The sequence below is a fragment of the Varroa destructor genome, unplaced genomic scaffold, assembly GCF_002443255.2.
Source record: "Varroa destructor unplaced genomic scaffold, Vdes_3.0 BEIS01000006.1, whole genome shotgun sequence".
Taxonomy (NCBI): domain Eukaryota; kingdom Metazoa; phylum Arthropoda; class Arachnida; order Mesostigmata; family Varroidae; genus Varroa; species Varroa destructor.
Window position 1 is genome coordinate 17782743 of NW_019211459.1, and position 15319 is coordinate 17798061.

At 46.8% G+C, this 15319-nt stretch overlaps 1 protein-coding gene and 1 long non-coding RNA gene across 18 annotated transcripts in view; one reads left to right on the plus strand and one right to left on the minus strand.

Annotated features, from left to right (window-relative positions):
- The window catches only part of LOC147754941 (uncharacterized), a 30682-nt gene extending 17126 nt beyond the window's left edge, over positions 1–13556 (minus strand). For 6 of the 12 annotated variants that reach the window (XR_015330317.1, XR_015330316.1, XR_015330314.1 and 3 more), the window contains exon 1: positions 7832–7971. This is a non-coding gene — a long non-coding RNA (uncharacterized LOC147754941). Of the gene's footprint in view, positions 1–1529; positions 1671–2541; positions 2673–7831; positions 7972–12282; positions 12870–13424 lie in introns of those variants that run through there. The other 6 variants (XR_015330309.1, XR_015330308.1, XR_015330307.1 and 3 more) reach the window with 3 other exon arrangements.
- The window catches only part of LOC111253570 (dual specificity protein phosphatase CDC14C-like), a 57171-nt gene continuing 44404 nt past the window's right edge, over positions 2553–15319 (plus strand). For 2 of the 6 annotated variants that reach the window (XM_022813179.2, XM_022813173.2), the window contains exon 1: positions 2562–6267. In XM_022813179.2, the coding sequence (XP_022668914.1) occupies positions 6210–6267 (58 nt within the window). In that variant the 5' untranslated portion in view covers positions 2562–6209. Of the gene's footprint in view, positions 6268–9332; positions 9467–13614; positions 13756–15319 lie in introns of those variants that run through there. The other 4 variants (XM_022813172.2, XM_022813174.2, XM_086993030.1 and 1 more) reach the window with 4 other exon arrangements.

The window sequence follows — 15319 nt, forward strand, 5'->3', positions numbered from 1 at the left end:
GTTTCGTGCTAGCAGCCAGTGAGCCAGTCGTCCGTCTGATGGAACGGCTAACGATTAACCGGACACTAAGCTCAAAACATAGAAAGGCAATAGCAACTCAGAAAAGGTTACAGGTAAATAACGAAAACGGCCTTCTATTGTCCGATATTAGATAATGTTACCGCCCGAACGTGTTGTGGTCTTGGTAAGGCCAGGTTCAATACGGTATCTAACGAGGGACGACGGCGTAGCGCAGGTGATCTATTCATACACTACAAGCTTTGTATACTTTCTCTGCAGTAGATATTTCAGCAGATGGGCAGATCTCGGCACGAGAACCGCCGCTGACCTGGTGAAGACCGAGTGCAGTTTAATAGTGCATATATGAGTAACAGGACATCACTAAGAACGGCCGAAGTTTTCATTTGTTGGATGCAAAATTTTTGTTGGTTTCACAGTCCTAAAAATACAGGGTTTGAACAAGATACGGAAAAGCACCGTCCTCGGTAAGGATCTAGTTGTTTTTAGTGACGTCTACTGGAGACAATTAAGCGGACTGATTTACGGGCTACTGTATAAATCAACAAAACAGCTACTAATAATATTCTTCCAGCAATGCAGTGGTCAATACTGACATTGAACTGTACTTCGCTTTAATTGCCGTCAAATCCGTCTTAAAAAACACATAACATTGCCTCATTTTCCATTAAACTTTACCGATAACACCGGCTATTCTGAATCATCTAACACAGTAAGCTATGAGCCGAAAAAACCATTTCCCTTAAATGTACGCCCTTTTCCTTTCACCGACACAGCGTGGGCCTACCGTTACGGCCTGTATTCTCAGATCCCCACGACCTGAAGCGAAGGGCTGTTTTTTTCTGAGAGCACGTTGTTAAACAGTGGCGGTATCAGGAGAAAGGGCAGAGTACAGTCCCAATAATCCGATTTCTTACAGTGGGGTTAGGGAAGCTCAAGGTAGCTAGATTACAGAGGGGGGAAAACGCACTCCATTGGTTCAATCGCTCGCGACCAGTTACCAAGTGCTCTATTGGCTCTGGATCTGACCGACTGGTCTTTGCCTTTATTTCTGCCTCTACTCCTGTCAAGGCTAAGTCTGCTTGTGCGTTGAGAGAATCCTCGTGTGTCAACAAATTCGTATGCAAGCGTTTGCACATGTACTGTTTACCCCCGTCCTGAGCACCCCTTGTGCTGGTTGTGCGACTAGCAAACTGCTACGGACTAAGGTGACTATCCTAGCGACTACTGCCTAACTCTACGTAACTGTGCCGGGGATTAACCCTTGTCGGAACAAGAGTCCGCTTGTTTTGTACTGCGAATATCTGTCTGTCGAAAGTCCTGCTTATTCTCTCTTTCCTTTCTTGAACGAACTAAGCTTCATGAGAGTTCTGCAAACATCTGTGCAGAGCGCAGCAATGGTCTAGGTTAAAGCGGGCAGGCATGCGAGGTGGCAGGAAGCAGGCATGGATGTCGTATCGTATGCAAGGACTCCCGACCCTGTTATTCCCTGAGCTCCTACAAACTCGCACCTTTCACCATTCTCTGCCAGCCTGTTCTACTGTAGTTGAGCATCCCGGCGCACACCGCCATCAACTGCCCTCTCCGGACGTAAAGCTTGAAACATTTAATTCCCCTCTCCGCTACTGGGCGGGTTACTTTCACTGGCACCGGCAGCTGTGGAGTGGACCGGAGTCGCGCACGCCCAATACGGTCTGTCTGCCGCATGCGCCTGATTGTGGTGCGACAGGAGCCGCAGTCACCGCCGCCGCCGCCGCCGTTGACGACGACGTCGTCGTCATGCGAAATGGCGGCAGCCGGCAACAGCAGCCAAGATCACCATATCATTGTCATCATCGTCGTAACCTCGTTGGTTGTAAGCCACGACTCCGACGATAACAACGGTGTCGGCGACTCTTCCTCTTCGTACTTCTTTTCCTTTCGCTGGGCCATAGATGCGGCCTGTATTGGGTTATGCTGCTGCTGCTGCTAGTAGTACCGCCGCTGCCGTCGACGCTGTTATTGTTGTTGTTACTATCAAGCAAGCGAACTCCATGGAGTACTACTAGGCTTCCTTTCCGGCCAGCCTCCTCGTAGCTTTGTCGTCTGCCAAGAGTCTCTGGTGCTGCTATTTAATAGTATAGCTCGAGTCGGTGTTGTTTACTCGTTTGATCGTCCGGTGGCCTTCTACTCCATGGGCCTATTTCTCGAAAAGAAAAAGGGAGAAAGTACCAATAACAGGGCGTTGCTGCTCATAACTGGAGACGCGTTATTTAGTACAGCAAATAGTACAGTAGCTGGTACGTAGCCACTGCCGAGCCAGCTGTCGGTCTGCGAGCTCGCTCCGTTACACGCGGCAAGATGGGTTCCCTCCTCCTTCCTTCTTTATTCAGCCACACTCCTGTGACGCCGATGGCAAACCGACGGATGGACAGACGAACCAGTGAACGGCTGCGGTGCAGGCGGTTACTCGCAGTCCAGCATACACACACACGCTCAGGCAGACGATTGCCAGGTTCACATAGAGAAAGCACTTATACTCACACCAGCATACGCGCACAGGCTGATAGTAGCCGACAACGCCACCGCCATCGCCGTCGTCGTCGTCGTCGCAGCGCAGGCTCCTAGCGTAGTGGAGTCCATACCGTTGGCTGTGCTCCGCTTCGGTATCAGCGGTAGTCAGTGGTGGCTAGACAGCAGACCCGGCTAGACGCAGAAAAAATACAGCCAGCCAGCCACCCAGCTACCCAGACAAGGCAAAACAGGTTTCTGGCCACCGCAGCGGCTGTTAGATCGCACTGCCGCTCACAGTCACCGTCACATCGAAGACGACGACCACCTGCACCCACACCGCCAACAAAATTGGAATATTGACCGCCAGCGCAACCGATTGATCGACAACAAGCACCGATTGTCGAACGTCGTAACGTCTCCTGTGAGCTGCGGGCCGCGCGCCACGCGCACGGAGACTGTCGTGCACTGGTGCACTCCCCTCTCCATATTTCTCTTTGGGGTGTCTGTGTGTGTGACTGTATCTGAGTGTGTGTGTGTGTGTGTGTGTGTCAGTGCGTGCGTGCATGTGTGTGTATGTGTAGCCAGAAGTGACCAACGAGAGATAAAGGAATAGAATAAAGCATTAAAAACTCTAGGGAAATAGTACGAGCGAATGCAGGAGAAACCGACTATACTAGAAAGTGATAGGAAGGAAGCTCCAGAAAGAAAGGGTTTTTTCTGTTTGTGGAATCGACTGACTGACCGGGACGTTTGCCATCCCTCAAAATGTTCTAAATTAGTCCTCAACGATGACCAGAAGAGCCGAGAAGAACAACGAACTTGACTGCCACCCGTACAATTCTGATCTGATACTGCGCATTGAGTAAACTAACTGAAACGTCGTTGGAAGCTAAATTGACACGGTTCTATTCAATTCCATGGGGCGTTTGGTCAGCTCTTGGTAACTTACAGCCCGACCGATGGTCGTGTGAACAAACAACAATCAAAAACAGTGATATTCTGCTTATTCCAACAGATATCAGATAGAAACAGAGGCATCGTTAACAGGGCTTCGCCTGCTACCGTCGCTGCTGCAGCGGGTGCCATTGCAGTTGCCCGGTTGGGGCAGAAGCGACGCTGTCATCTGGTGCCGCCTCGTGGGAGCCGCCATGTCGGTGTAGGTCTAGCCCCGTCTATGTTTATTTATACGCGCGGCGGTTATTGCCGCAGGAGTCTCCGGTACCAGCATGAACACCGGCTGTGCCACTCGTTCGAGAGATGATGACGCCATCGTGCAACTGCGACACCAGCCTGACGCGCGTCGACGACAACCGCGACTAGAGTGACCCCGTTAAGCCCACTACAGCGACGCCAGCGTGACCGCTCGTGCAAGAAATAGCATCATCAGAAGCACTGCCACCGTCAGCACCATCCACTAGAACTACAGAACTGCTGCGGATGTCAGGACGGTGACGACAACAAAAAAAAAAGAAGCGATAACTGGAATTGTCGCTGTTGTCGATCCATGACAACTATCACTACACAGTTCCCGCCTGCCTATTGCAGCCTTTGGAAGGGTCTACGGCCATTTCAACGATAGCAATAACTATCTGGGCTGATTCTACTGCCTGCGCACTTGAACGGGTGCCGCCGTGAACGCGGCTAGTGTTGTGACTATTGTCAGGCGAATATTATATCCTAGAGCAATGGACGAAAATCGGTATACGAGCCTCACTTAGCGCATTGGTTGTTGTTGTTTTTATTGTGAAGAACAGCGCCGCGGTACTTTATTTTTTTTTTGTTCGCCAATTGTCCCGCTCATCTTCGTTGTCGCCAAAGTTTCATTGCTGCCGGCGCTGTCGTTACTTCCTCCCTCGTTCTGGGGTGCTCTTCTCTCGCGCTGCCTTTCGAATTCTCCAGCACCACACGTATTAGTCGGTTGGAATTTGCCGTTGTCGCTCTCGTGGGCTTCATTGGGGCACCGTGTGGAGAGGAGAACTGGCGAAACTCCTGTGCGACTGGGACCGCCGCTCGAGCTGCTGCTGATCGTATGTATCTTGTGCTTCTGATTCGGACGCAGCTCATTGCCGCTGCTACGACCACTACCGCGGCGGTGGTTTCTGTGGCTCCGAGTTCGAGGCGCCGCTGCTGCTGCTGCTGTTGTTGCTGCTGCTGCTGCTGATGGTCGTCGCGGTGATGCTGAGAAGAGGAAAGTGCTGAGCAGCGGCGCCGGCGGCGGCGGCGGCGGCAGCAGCAGCACATCCACAGCGGAAGCAGCAAAAAAAGCAACAGCCATCAGAATTGTGACTGGAGAAAAAAGCAAAGTTGCGTCCGTTCATTTTCGAATCGAAGAGGGCCAGCACTCGCCTGGAGTTAGTTGCTGCAGATCGCTCCCAGCAGTATCAGTAGTGTGATCGGAGGCGCTGCTGCTGCCACTCTGATGAATATGGAGGCGGGTCAGTGAGTCGCGTTCGCCTCTGTTGTCACGATCGGTACGGTTTGGTGTTCTGCCCGCTAACACGCTGTGCTGATGCCCGCACCGGCTGCTGGACTTTCTATACCTTCTATTAGATCCATTGAGCCTGTCTCGTTAGAGCGAATAGCGTCGGTACAAGTTCTGCTGGTACTGCTCAGTGTTACAGCTGCTGCCTCTGTTACAGTATTGTATGTATTAGTAATCGTTTGGATTTGTCATCACCACAAAAACAGCCCGTGGATCGCGGTTCGTTACAGACGCCACAAGCAAGTGACCATCAGAATCGGCGACCGCGGCTTCGTCGTGAATATGACCACTGATCGTGTACCTCTATGTGTTTGCCATAGCTAATGATTTCCTTGAGGAGTACGATATAACAGTACGAGACTGTGGGGCGAGAAACGGAGCGGAGTCGAGCCCAGCCAAGGCAGGGGCATAACTTACTGCTGCTATCAGTAGCCGACGAATTCTCTCTTGCGTGGAAAAATGTCGCGGTCGTAGCGCCGTCAGTTTGCATAAGAATAAGCTAACTCAGGAATTGCTATACAAAAAATTGATCTACAAAGGTGAGCCAATAGGTGAGCTTCATTGTTACTGCACCTCGTTTCCTTAAGTTCGTACCCATTGAATGGCTGTGCCTTCTGATCCTTACAGTGGGCAGGTAGTGGGCAGCACAATCAGATGAAGTATACATCAACCGAAGTCGGAAAAGGCCATGCGTGATTGGATACGCGATGAAACTGTGAGAACTACGGCACATCTGTATTTTTCCTGCATCCGAGCGGCGGTCGCTGTTTGGAGCAGCGACTTCCAGCGGCAACTTCTAATCTGTTTGCCTTCTTGCGGACCCTCCAACAACTGGGCCTGTACTTCACCTTAGGTCAGAGTATCTGTGGTTTACGGTGCGTGAGCTGATACCCGAGGTTGTTCATGTTTATATATGTTATAGGTTCTTGGTGATGTGTTTTTTCCCTGATAAATGCGCTTGGTCAACTTGATACGACTCCGATTGGGTGTGTGAATCTTGTCACCAACACGCAGCAGCGTGTGTTAGCTGGAAGAACATCAACAATCACTTAGTAAGTCTTCTCTAGTGTCTGTGTGGGCAGATTGAGTGTCCATGGGATAGTAAATAGAACGCCTTTTTACGGGGGTAGACAACCCAGTGTTGTAGCCGTGGTAGGGTTCAGCACGTGAAACATTACCATAGTCAAACATTGGCCACTCTGCCACAAAACGAGAGATGGCGCTCGACGGTGTTGAACCTGACCAGATCGTACAGCTCGCCGAAATAGAGAAAGGTGAGTGACGAGCTAACCTGCATATATATATATATATATATATATATATATATATGTATGTATAAGCGAAGAAAACTTCTTTCCTTGTCCTTTTTTTTAGGTATACATCGTAGATAACCGGACAGAGTGGTTGGTTTGTCGAAATGCCTATATTACTTAGGTATTCATTCAATTTTGTGTAGACGTATGTTATTATATTTCTTTATTTTATGTGGGATTTCGAGTATACCTTCGTCTACCTATAGGAATGAACTGACGACAAGCCATTGTGAATTTAGACATGAACTGAATGCCCTGCTGCAATTTATACGCATCAAGAGCGGCTTATACTACACTAGAGTATATCGCTAACGGATGAGGTCGAATTGTACAAGGTGCGAACAGGCCCCGCGTCAGCCAACAAGGGATTCGGTTGGCCAAGGAAAAAGCCATCGTATTAGGGGCGGGCAACAGAGCGCCCATGAGGGTCCTAAGACGCGGTTCTACTGCCCCACACACACGTGCCCAATAGAGGCAGATATTCTGCAAGCTGTGGTGGCAGCGCATCGCAGTGGATCGGGCGTTTACGACGTCATTCGCTAGCGAGTAGCAGAATCTGTTCTGGCAGTGGCAGCGTCAAAAGCAGTAACGACAGCAGCTGTGGCATCAGTAGCAATATCCCACACAATAGTTGATAGACTGATTTGATCCTGCGTTACCTCCCAAGTCAGAGAACGATGGCGTATTTTTGATAGCTAGTAGAATGTTTATCGTAGATGCTGGACAGGTGCAGGAACAGGTATTTTTTTTTGTTTGATATCGTTGTTATATCTGTTCGTGTTGTTGCATCGACGGTACTTGGCCGTGCACACGTCCGCCAGCGCTTATGTGTAAACGGTGTATTTTTTGCGAGCATCCGTATACGACTCGGCTACATTGTCCAGCGTAACCCAGGTGGGCGTTACACAAAAAAGGTGAATCGAGGCCACTAATATGGAGTGGGGCGGTTGTCTGTATAATTGTGAAGATTAAAACGGTATTCGTTTTTTGATACAACGCATAAGTACACAGCCGCTGCTCTGTAACGCTAGTAGCAAATCTAAGTTGTTATTGATCGATCGAAGCACGATTACTATCTAATAATTAGTATAGTATGATATTACTAGTAGTTGGGTATTCCGATATGTTTCGGAAAACTGGAGTGTGTGTGCTTTATGTCGATAGGGTAGGGAAGCAACTGAGACTTAACAAATGTATTTCATAGCTTATGTGTGTACGGATGTAATTTCGACGTCGGCGTATATGCGGAGCATATCGCGCCGCAGCCGGCTGCCGTCAGACTCTGTGTGGGTACCGAGAGAAATGCTAGTAAGTTTGTCGTATGTTATACAACAGAATATTGTGCGGGTCATTGCACTAACGTGAATATATATATTTGGTAGACCAAGCTACTGACGTATCCGATACTGGTAAACTCTCATCTTTAAAGCATAGTGAGAACTTCGTGTTTCTAAAAAACTACCAAACAGTTTGGCATCAATGCACGGATCTTCACGAGAGAATCATGATCGTTATTTTTACTTACTTTGCCATCGTTCGTCATTTTCAGATTTCAAATATCGTGAAACGATTTGTCGACAGTACGTCCTTGCGTGCTACTTTTCTTTATTACAGTACGTTGGTCTTGAAGCGTCTTCGATTCTTGCCATTGGCAATGGCGGTGCAGCAGTGTTTGGTAGTTGCAACGATGGTAATTACGGAAGCGAATTAAAACTTGGCTCAGCTAATTTTACCTCGAAATGGTGTAAACTTGCATGTATTCTCGCTCGTTCATATAGATATGTTACAGTGGTGCAAACGTCATCCATGGAGAAGCTTGACATGTCTCACGGCAGCGGCGGTAATGGCGATCTGTTAGCCAGTATCGTCGCCGGAGTCTACGAAACCGCCGTCGCCATAGAGAACACGATGTTCCGTGTATGCACCTTATGTCTCTGTGTTACTTAATTCGTTCATTTTAGCTGACAGCTCCTCCGGGTTCCGTCGGCGGTCTACGTTGTCCATATATATTACAATGATGATACGACGATAAAGTGGGTCTAATTTGAGGTTAACTTGCCCATATACCTTTGTAGTTAGCAGGCAGTAGTTTGCGCTGCAGTAGTCCATTTAAATGTATGGTCCGCCTGCTCGTCCGTTCATTCTCTGCCGTGGAAGCGTTTGCTCTTGTTAGATGTTGAGCCACGCATATCTTATTGTGCAACAGTTACTGCGCGACCACCACTACGACTTATCGCGGTGAAAGCAGCAGCGGCGTTAGTCCCCACTAGGGCAAGCGATCTATTCAACGTCCGGAACGACACGTTGCAAACAAACGAGTGACACAACTTAGAACCAGTACGCTGGCCAGGGCCGTTTTCGAATATTCTACGCCATATGCCCAGTACAACCGGGCCTTCAGAGAACCCTGTCCGACCGTATGCGACTCTTCGGGCTGGTGCCGTTGTTGACTTTAGCCTAGCAGTTGGCTTTCTACGGCAAGAATGACATCGACCGACTCTGCACGCAGCATCAGTCACATTATTACGATCACGAGCAGCGACAAAAGCGACCGGTCCCATGCTCATTGATACTATCCACGTTGACGCCCGTACCGCCGCCAATGTACAATTCCAAATTGCAAGACGTATAACCTTGCTGACCGCCCACTTACTACCGCCTCCGAGGACGCTGCGGGAGCCACATCGTCAGTAACTTGGTCTTGACTGCATCTGTTCGTTTACGTGTATCTATGCTTTTGCTATGCGCTGGTGGCAAAGGGCCCACACGTCGGCTAACCAGCCGGCAAAGCTACTAGTGAATTGCCAATCAACATCAGCACTGGCACCAGCAACAACCGGTGTAGTCTGTATTGTCGCTACTGAACCATTGGCCTGAATGCTTTTTTCGATCATCATTCGTAGGTTAAAACTACTACCGACGCTCATATGCTGGTGATCACTACGCGCATACATGAAAAACTGGCCGCAGCGAAAGCAACGGCGTCAGAGACACCAACGACGGGAATAGCACAACGTTTCTAAGGACGCCATCGGCCGGACTTGAAACGGATACTTTGTCTTGACTTCAACTATACTACCACGTAAGACTTCTATGAGACGATCAACGTCAGCAGAGGCTGTAATAGTATAGAAGGATTGCGTATACAACGAACGCACAGGTGAGTGCAACCGTAAAAGCAGAGATAGACTTCGCTCTTTTAGCGAGACCCATTGGGCGGTCGACGGTTAACGTTTTCTGTTTTCATATATTATACATACACGTTGAGTATAAGCAATGTACTGTTGAGACTCTTTCGTGCGACGAACGTATACGCTGGCGACGCGATCGGGCACGCACGCCCGCCCGCCCGCCCGCCCGCCGCTCCCAAAGCCATACGGCGCCCAGTTACTGTTCCGTCTTGGCTGATCGCAGCGTTCGTTTTCATAAAGTAGTCCTCTGAGAGTAGCAACGAAGCACTCCTTACCCTTTTCTTTCCGTCACCGTACACGAAACATGTAAGGCCAACAAACTGACGGACAATCAACGAGACAGACGGATACAATGACGTGTTGATGACAACAACGGCGACACTAGCTGACCACGCGCACTCATCGTGCTGATTGTTTTGGCACCCGGCAGCAAGCTGCACATCTAAGCTGAAGTCATCGCATAGCAAATGGTCGATGTAAGCAAACAACTAAGGCAAGAGAGCTAGCAAAAGTTTCCGCTTTTATGACTGATAAATTCTTCTTTTGTACCACAACACCTGTTCTATCTTCATATGTAATCGTAGTGGTAACACTATTGTTATGTGCATCTGAAGCACTCGGCACAACTTTTCCGGAGCAGTCTGACCTGCCACCGGTGGTAAAACACCAATAGTATACGGAGCTAGGTTTGATGGTGAGAATCTTGGCTCTTCGAAATCATCTTCTGGCATTGTCTTGTCTCACTGTTTTTTGCAACTATGTAAGGCGATAGAAGAGAAAATGTAACTGAAGAAAAAATATATATATAAATAATAGACTGCCGGAGTGTGTTATCTGTATACTATGGAGATAGTAAGAAAACATAATGAACATATTTTTTTTACTCTACGCGACGGATATAACATGAACACAGTTGTTCAACTGAAAAAGCCTGTATTCGTATACGTGAAATAGTAGTGCGGTAATTGCAGAAAGAATGACAAAGTAAATAATTAGTAATAACAAAAATTGGTTAAGCTGTTTGCTATTTATAAACAAGTCAAGTTGGGACAACATACCATCACAAGGTACTCCTGTTCTTTCAGTTGGAGCTCGAACAAAGAGAAAAAATTGGTGAAGGCAGATACATCTTTGATGAACTTTTCTTCGTATAGTCCTTCTGACACGCAGGACTTGGGAAACCTTGAAAAAATCTGATGCTAAGGTCACTCCCCCTTACCTTAGAAAGCAGGGTCTATGCTGTTGGTCCGCTAGTTCGTTCCGTGTTTCGAACTTAATATTCCAGCTTCCAGTTGTGGTGCTTTTTCAATCATCGGGCGTTTCTGACCCACCTTATTCGAGATGGTTATCCATACTGGTTTGTCATCAATGTGTGTTCAAAAGTTGGACTTATTTCTGTGACCAATTGTACCAACAAGTTGTCAGGCGCGCCATGTTAATACCGAAATGTTAATACTTACTTGGTGGTTGGCAACGACAACAGAAAAAATAGCTACAGATTTCGATACACAAATAAAATATACAGGCGTGTTAAATTTTAGTTATTTTACTATGGTAATCGTAGCATATGCATATAAAAATATGGAGTTTATTGTAAGTGGATTATCGTATCAAGTGGAGATGGGGCATCTGTAAAAGCGCACCGAGCTGATCGGTGTAATCAGACAACTGCAATCGGTGCATTCGCAGGTTTGTCACCAACCAGTATTACTATCCCACCATATGCCGACTGTCACCCCTCGCATGAAGGGCTTCGTCAGAAGCTGTGGCGAATCATCAGAACTAATATTTGGCAGATGACGGTAATGCCAGATTCAAGACGATTTTGTAAAAGAAAAACTTGCTTTTTCTGCACTGAAATATCTAAGCGATGTCGGCGGCTCCGAAACCACAAATGCATGTCCAACTTTGTGTTCAAAAATGATTGCGTTATTCGAATTTTCGCGCCATTGAAGAGCCATTGGTGATTCGCGTTTGTTTTGGTAAAATAGCGGGGCTTCTGCCACGAAATTTCGTAATATTCTGGTGCAGTATCGAGTCTTCCGATGAATACGTATATACACTGAGCATTCTGCCATTTTTTCTGAACGGGACAACGAGCGTCCATTAGGTTTTGTAATATAAATGAAATCAACCGCATAGATACTCTATGAGCACTTGGATAAGTATTTGCTTTATCGTGTAAATCGTGTAAAATAAACGACCTATTCATTTTTGATCAAAGAGTTATGAAAATCGAGACGAATCGTTGATTTTTGATCGTCAAATATGTACATTGGCCGCAGACAAGGTGAAGTAAATGAATTCGATAAACATCATATTTTGAAGTATGTAGTTCTCAATTGTTTTGAACTTATAGGATTTTGTTAAGTTATTTTATTTTATTTTGTTATTAAAGTATTACCGTCGTTTCGTGTGACTAACGCGTACTGTATTCTCTTAACTCGACCAAAAGATCAAAACTCCGACCCTTGACGCTTACATAACGGTGTCATACACTATTACCAGTATAACTATCTATACTGGTAGCTATCTAGTTATGCTGAGCGTGACCTATAGAGGAACATCCGTGCCGGCTATGCTTGGCCGAGTTTTTGCACTGCCTAGCGATTGGATCGATAGGCTAGGTACAAGCACTCGACCTCAACTAGCTAGTACAACTTATCTGTGTGGGAGAAGTCGTTGTAATGGTGGTACGAACTAGTCCATGGATGGTAAATTGATTTTAGCCGAAAATCCGATGCCTTTTTGACGTTTAGCAAGACGTTTGTGGCCGAAAACTTACTTTTCTATTCGACCAATTCGTTCGCGCTAATAAGTATGCCGCCGGTTGTCGAACAGAATATACCACGACAATCGAATAGAATACTGAAAGTATCGTCTTATAAGTCGAAAATCGTCACGGTAGCTGGGTCGAGTATTGAAGACCACCGATATTCGGTTATATTAGATTTTGTTAACAATCGAGCTGAAACGCTACCGTCCTTAAAAACCCTTTGATACTTCAGGAAGCGAGTTCCTTCCCTTCACCGCATGGGAGGCTGGTCACGAATACTGTATAAGTCGCGCGATTTGCGACGACATTATTCTTTCTTGCTCCGTTGATACCGTCTTTGACACACTCATAAACACGCAAGATCTCTAGATTCTCTATTGGTCAAGTGCCTGACTTGCAGAGTTAGTGCAGGCATCGTTAGAGATTATCTTAGACTGTTTTCCCACTCCTGCCGCAAAGCCGTGGTTTGCAAGCAGTATCAACAACGGGCTGTCAGTTTTTGTTGATCGAGGTAATCAATGAGACAGAATGGTGTAGAGGTACAATCTGTCACTCACCGCACGCGGCGTTACTTGCACTCATTTAATGGGTCGTATCTGTAAACAAAATTGAGAAGCAGACGATATTTTTTCGCATGCATTGTTCTCGCATTAATTCGAATTTCGGTGCTGTACTAACAGCTGTACGTCAATGGCTGTGCGTGTTACTTATTCGAAACTGTTTGTATTTGCTAGCAAACAAATCGCATAATGTATTATCGCTGCACGATGGTAATTTAGTAGAATCGTTGGTTTTCGTTGATGTAACGCATCTTCTACTCCAGAATAACTTTATTTTAAGAATTTAAAATTTAGAATAATAGTACGAGTGGTCAAATTTTTGTGACGTGAACACGTCTATTGATATCTATGGGCGTGTGGCATGGTCCGGGTTCGAAACTGCACTTAGATACAGATTGGGTCGTGCTGCGTTGCGTTTGCTAGCGTCAGCCGTTTCGAGAACTGCCCAGTTACAGTGATACTGGCGGACGTAAAATTTCACAGAGTGCAAGCTGTGAAGGCGATAGTACTAGCAGTAACTGTAGCTGTTGGTGTAATAGACAATAGCGCCATTATCTCTAAGTGACAATCGAATATTTTGTTATTTCTGACCGTTTGTTTGGTCGCTTGGTTCCACCGGTGGCAACGGCAATGCCTGCTGCTACTCTACAATGGCTTGAATGTTGCCGTGATGATTGAATGAAGAGATGCCGTCTATGGATAATTGCGTTGTCTTGTTTGTCCACACGTATGATAGCCTCCGGGAGTCGTTCGATGATGGGCTGAACAACATACGCTCAAGGGGGCACGCTACTTGACCACATATTAATACGATTGCCCTACCATAGGCAGTGCAAATTGTCGCTGATGATGATTGTGACGCTGGCAGCGGTAGTCGCGTCGGCGGTCCGGCACCGGAGCCACTGAGGGCAGCCAGAAAAACGTAAGAACGCTTCTCTTTTCCTCGTTGCTAAACATCAATTGTTATTTAGTCAGGTGTGTAATCGAATTTCGCGCGATTTCCGTTCGAGAACAGCGACACGCGACTGATTTACTTGTGAGCGTAGTGAGCACACGTTAGTAACGGGCGGCGGTCGTGCGACTGTGCCTGTTCATGTGTGTGACTTCACATCATAACGACTACCCCGGGCTAACGCAGGTGAGGTACGCGTAATTGTGATCGCTAAGCTTAGCTGGCGCTTCAAAATTAACCGACATCGGATACGAGCTGATATAACTAGATGATATGGCACACTTGTCACAATCTGAAGAATATATCAAAGAGTCTACACTGGAAGAAGGTTCCGCCTACTAAACCTTTTACTTTTGTTCAAAATGACAAGGCAGGGTTATGAAGGAGATTAACTATCTAGCAATAAGGAAACTTAGTATACAGCATATGAAATTTACAACTGTTATTGATATTTAAGCAGAGCATCGTCTCGTGCTCTTTCTGTGGCTCACGTAACAATGTACCGTGTGTGCCACTTTGCAATACGAGAAAACACAAACGAGAACTCATATCGGTACAAATGAGAACAAATTACCCAAAAACCAGCGAGGCCACGTGTTATTGTGTCCACCATTTAATGTTTATAATGTTATAATTTACCATTCATTTGTGCGTTGTGTTTACGCATCGCTAATCGATGCTTAAACAAACTGTTTCCATAGCTCCGGCTGCATCACGGCTGAATGATTCTGTTTTCTGAAAAGCAAAACAATGTTTGTACACGCTTGTCAAATATGATTAAGGCATGTCGATAAAGCTATCTAGTGGAATATAATTTTGGGAAACTACGGACAACGATTAGCCAGGTCCGTGCTAAAGGTTGTGATCACATGGATCCGGAGATAATTCCTGCAACAAAAAATCATTTAGAGAAAACTCATCATGTTCGCGAACGAAGTTCCAACGAACGCCTTAACACTTATCCGTAGGCAAGAGCAGATAGAAAACTTAACGTAGTAGGCCGTAACTTTCATTTTGAAGGGAGCCACTGGAAACAGGCAATATCGCTGGTGGAGACCGGCAAACGCGAACCACCCAATGGTCAAGGCGAAAGCGAAGACAAAGATATGAAATATGACAAATAAGATTTTAATCATCCTTTCCCCCAAATCTCGCAGTCGGACCATTGATCAGGACGACGATAAGGATAGACGACATCACCGGCCACCCTATCATGACATGTGTACGTATCCACAAGCACGTACGGACGAACGTTCAGATAACGAACGTACGTATGTGTATTATTGGAGTGTCATTTTTGTCTGATATTGCATTTGGCGTATCGACTGCAGTACCAGCTCGTGCTCGATCGAGCGCCAGTTACCGCTATTTCTACTACAGCTGCTGGCTGTTTAGTTGTTTCTGTTGTTCCAGCGCGCGTGATGGTATGCGCGAGCCTATGGCGATATTGTTGCCCCATGACCGACGTTAGTGCAAGGTCGCCGGCGGCAGCCGTGGTTTCCTGCTGCTATAGTATGTACTAGGTTTTCTGGCA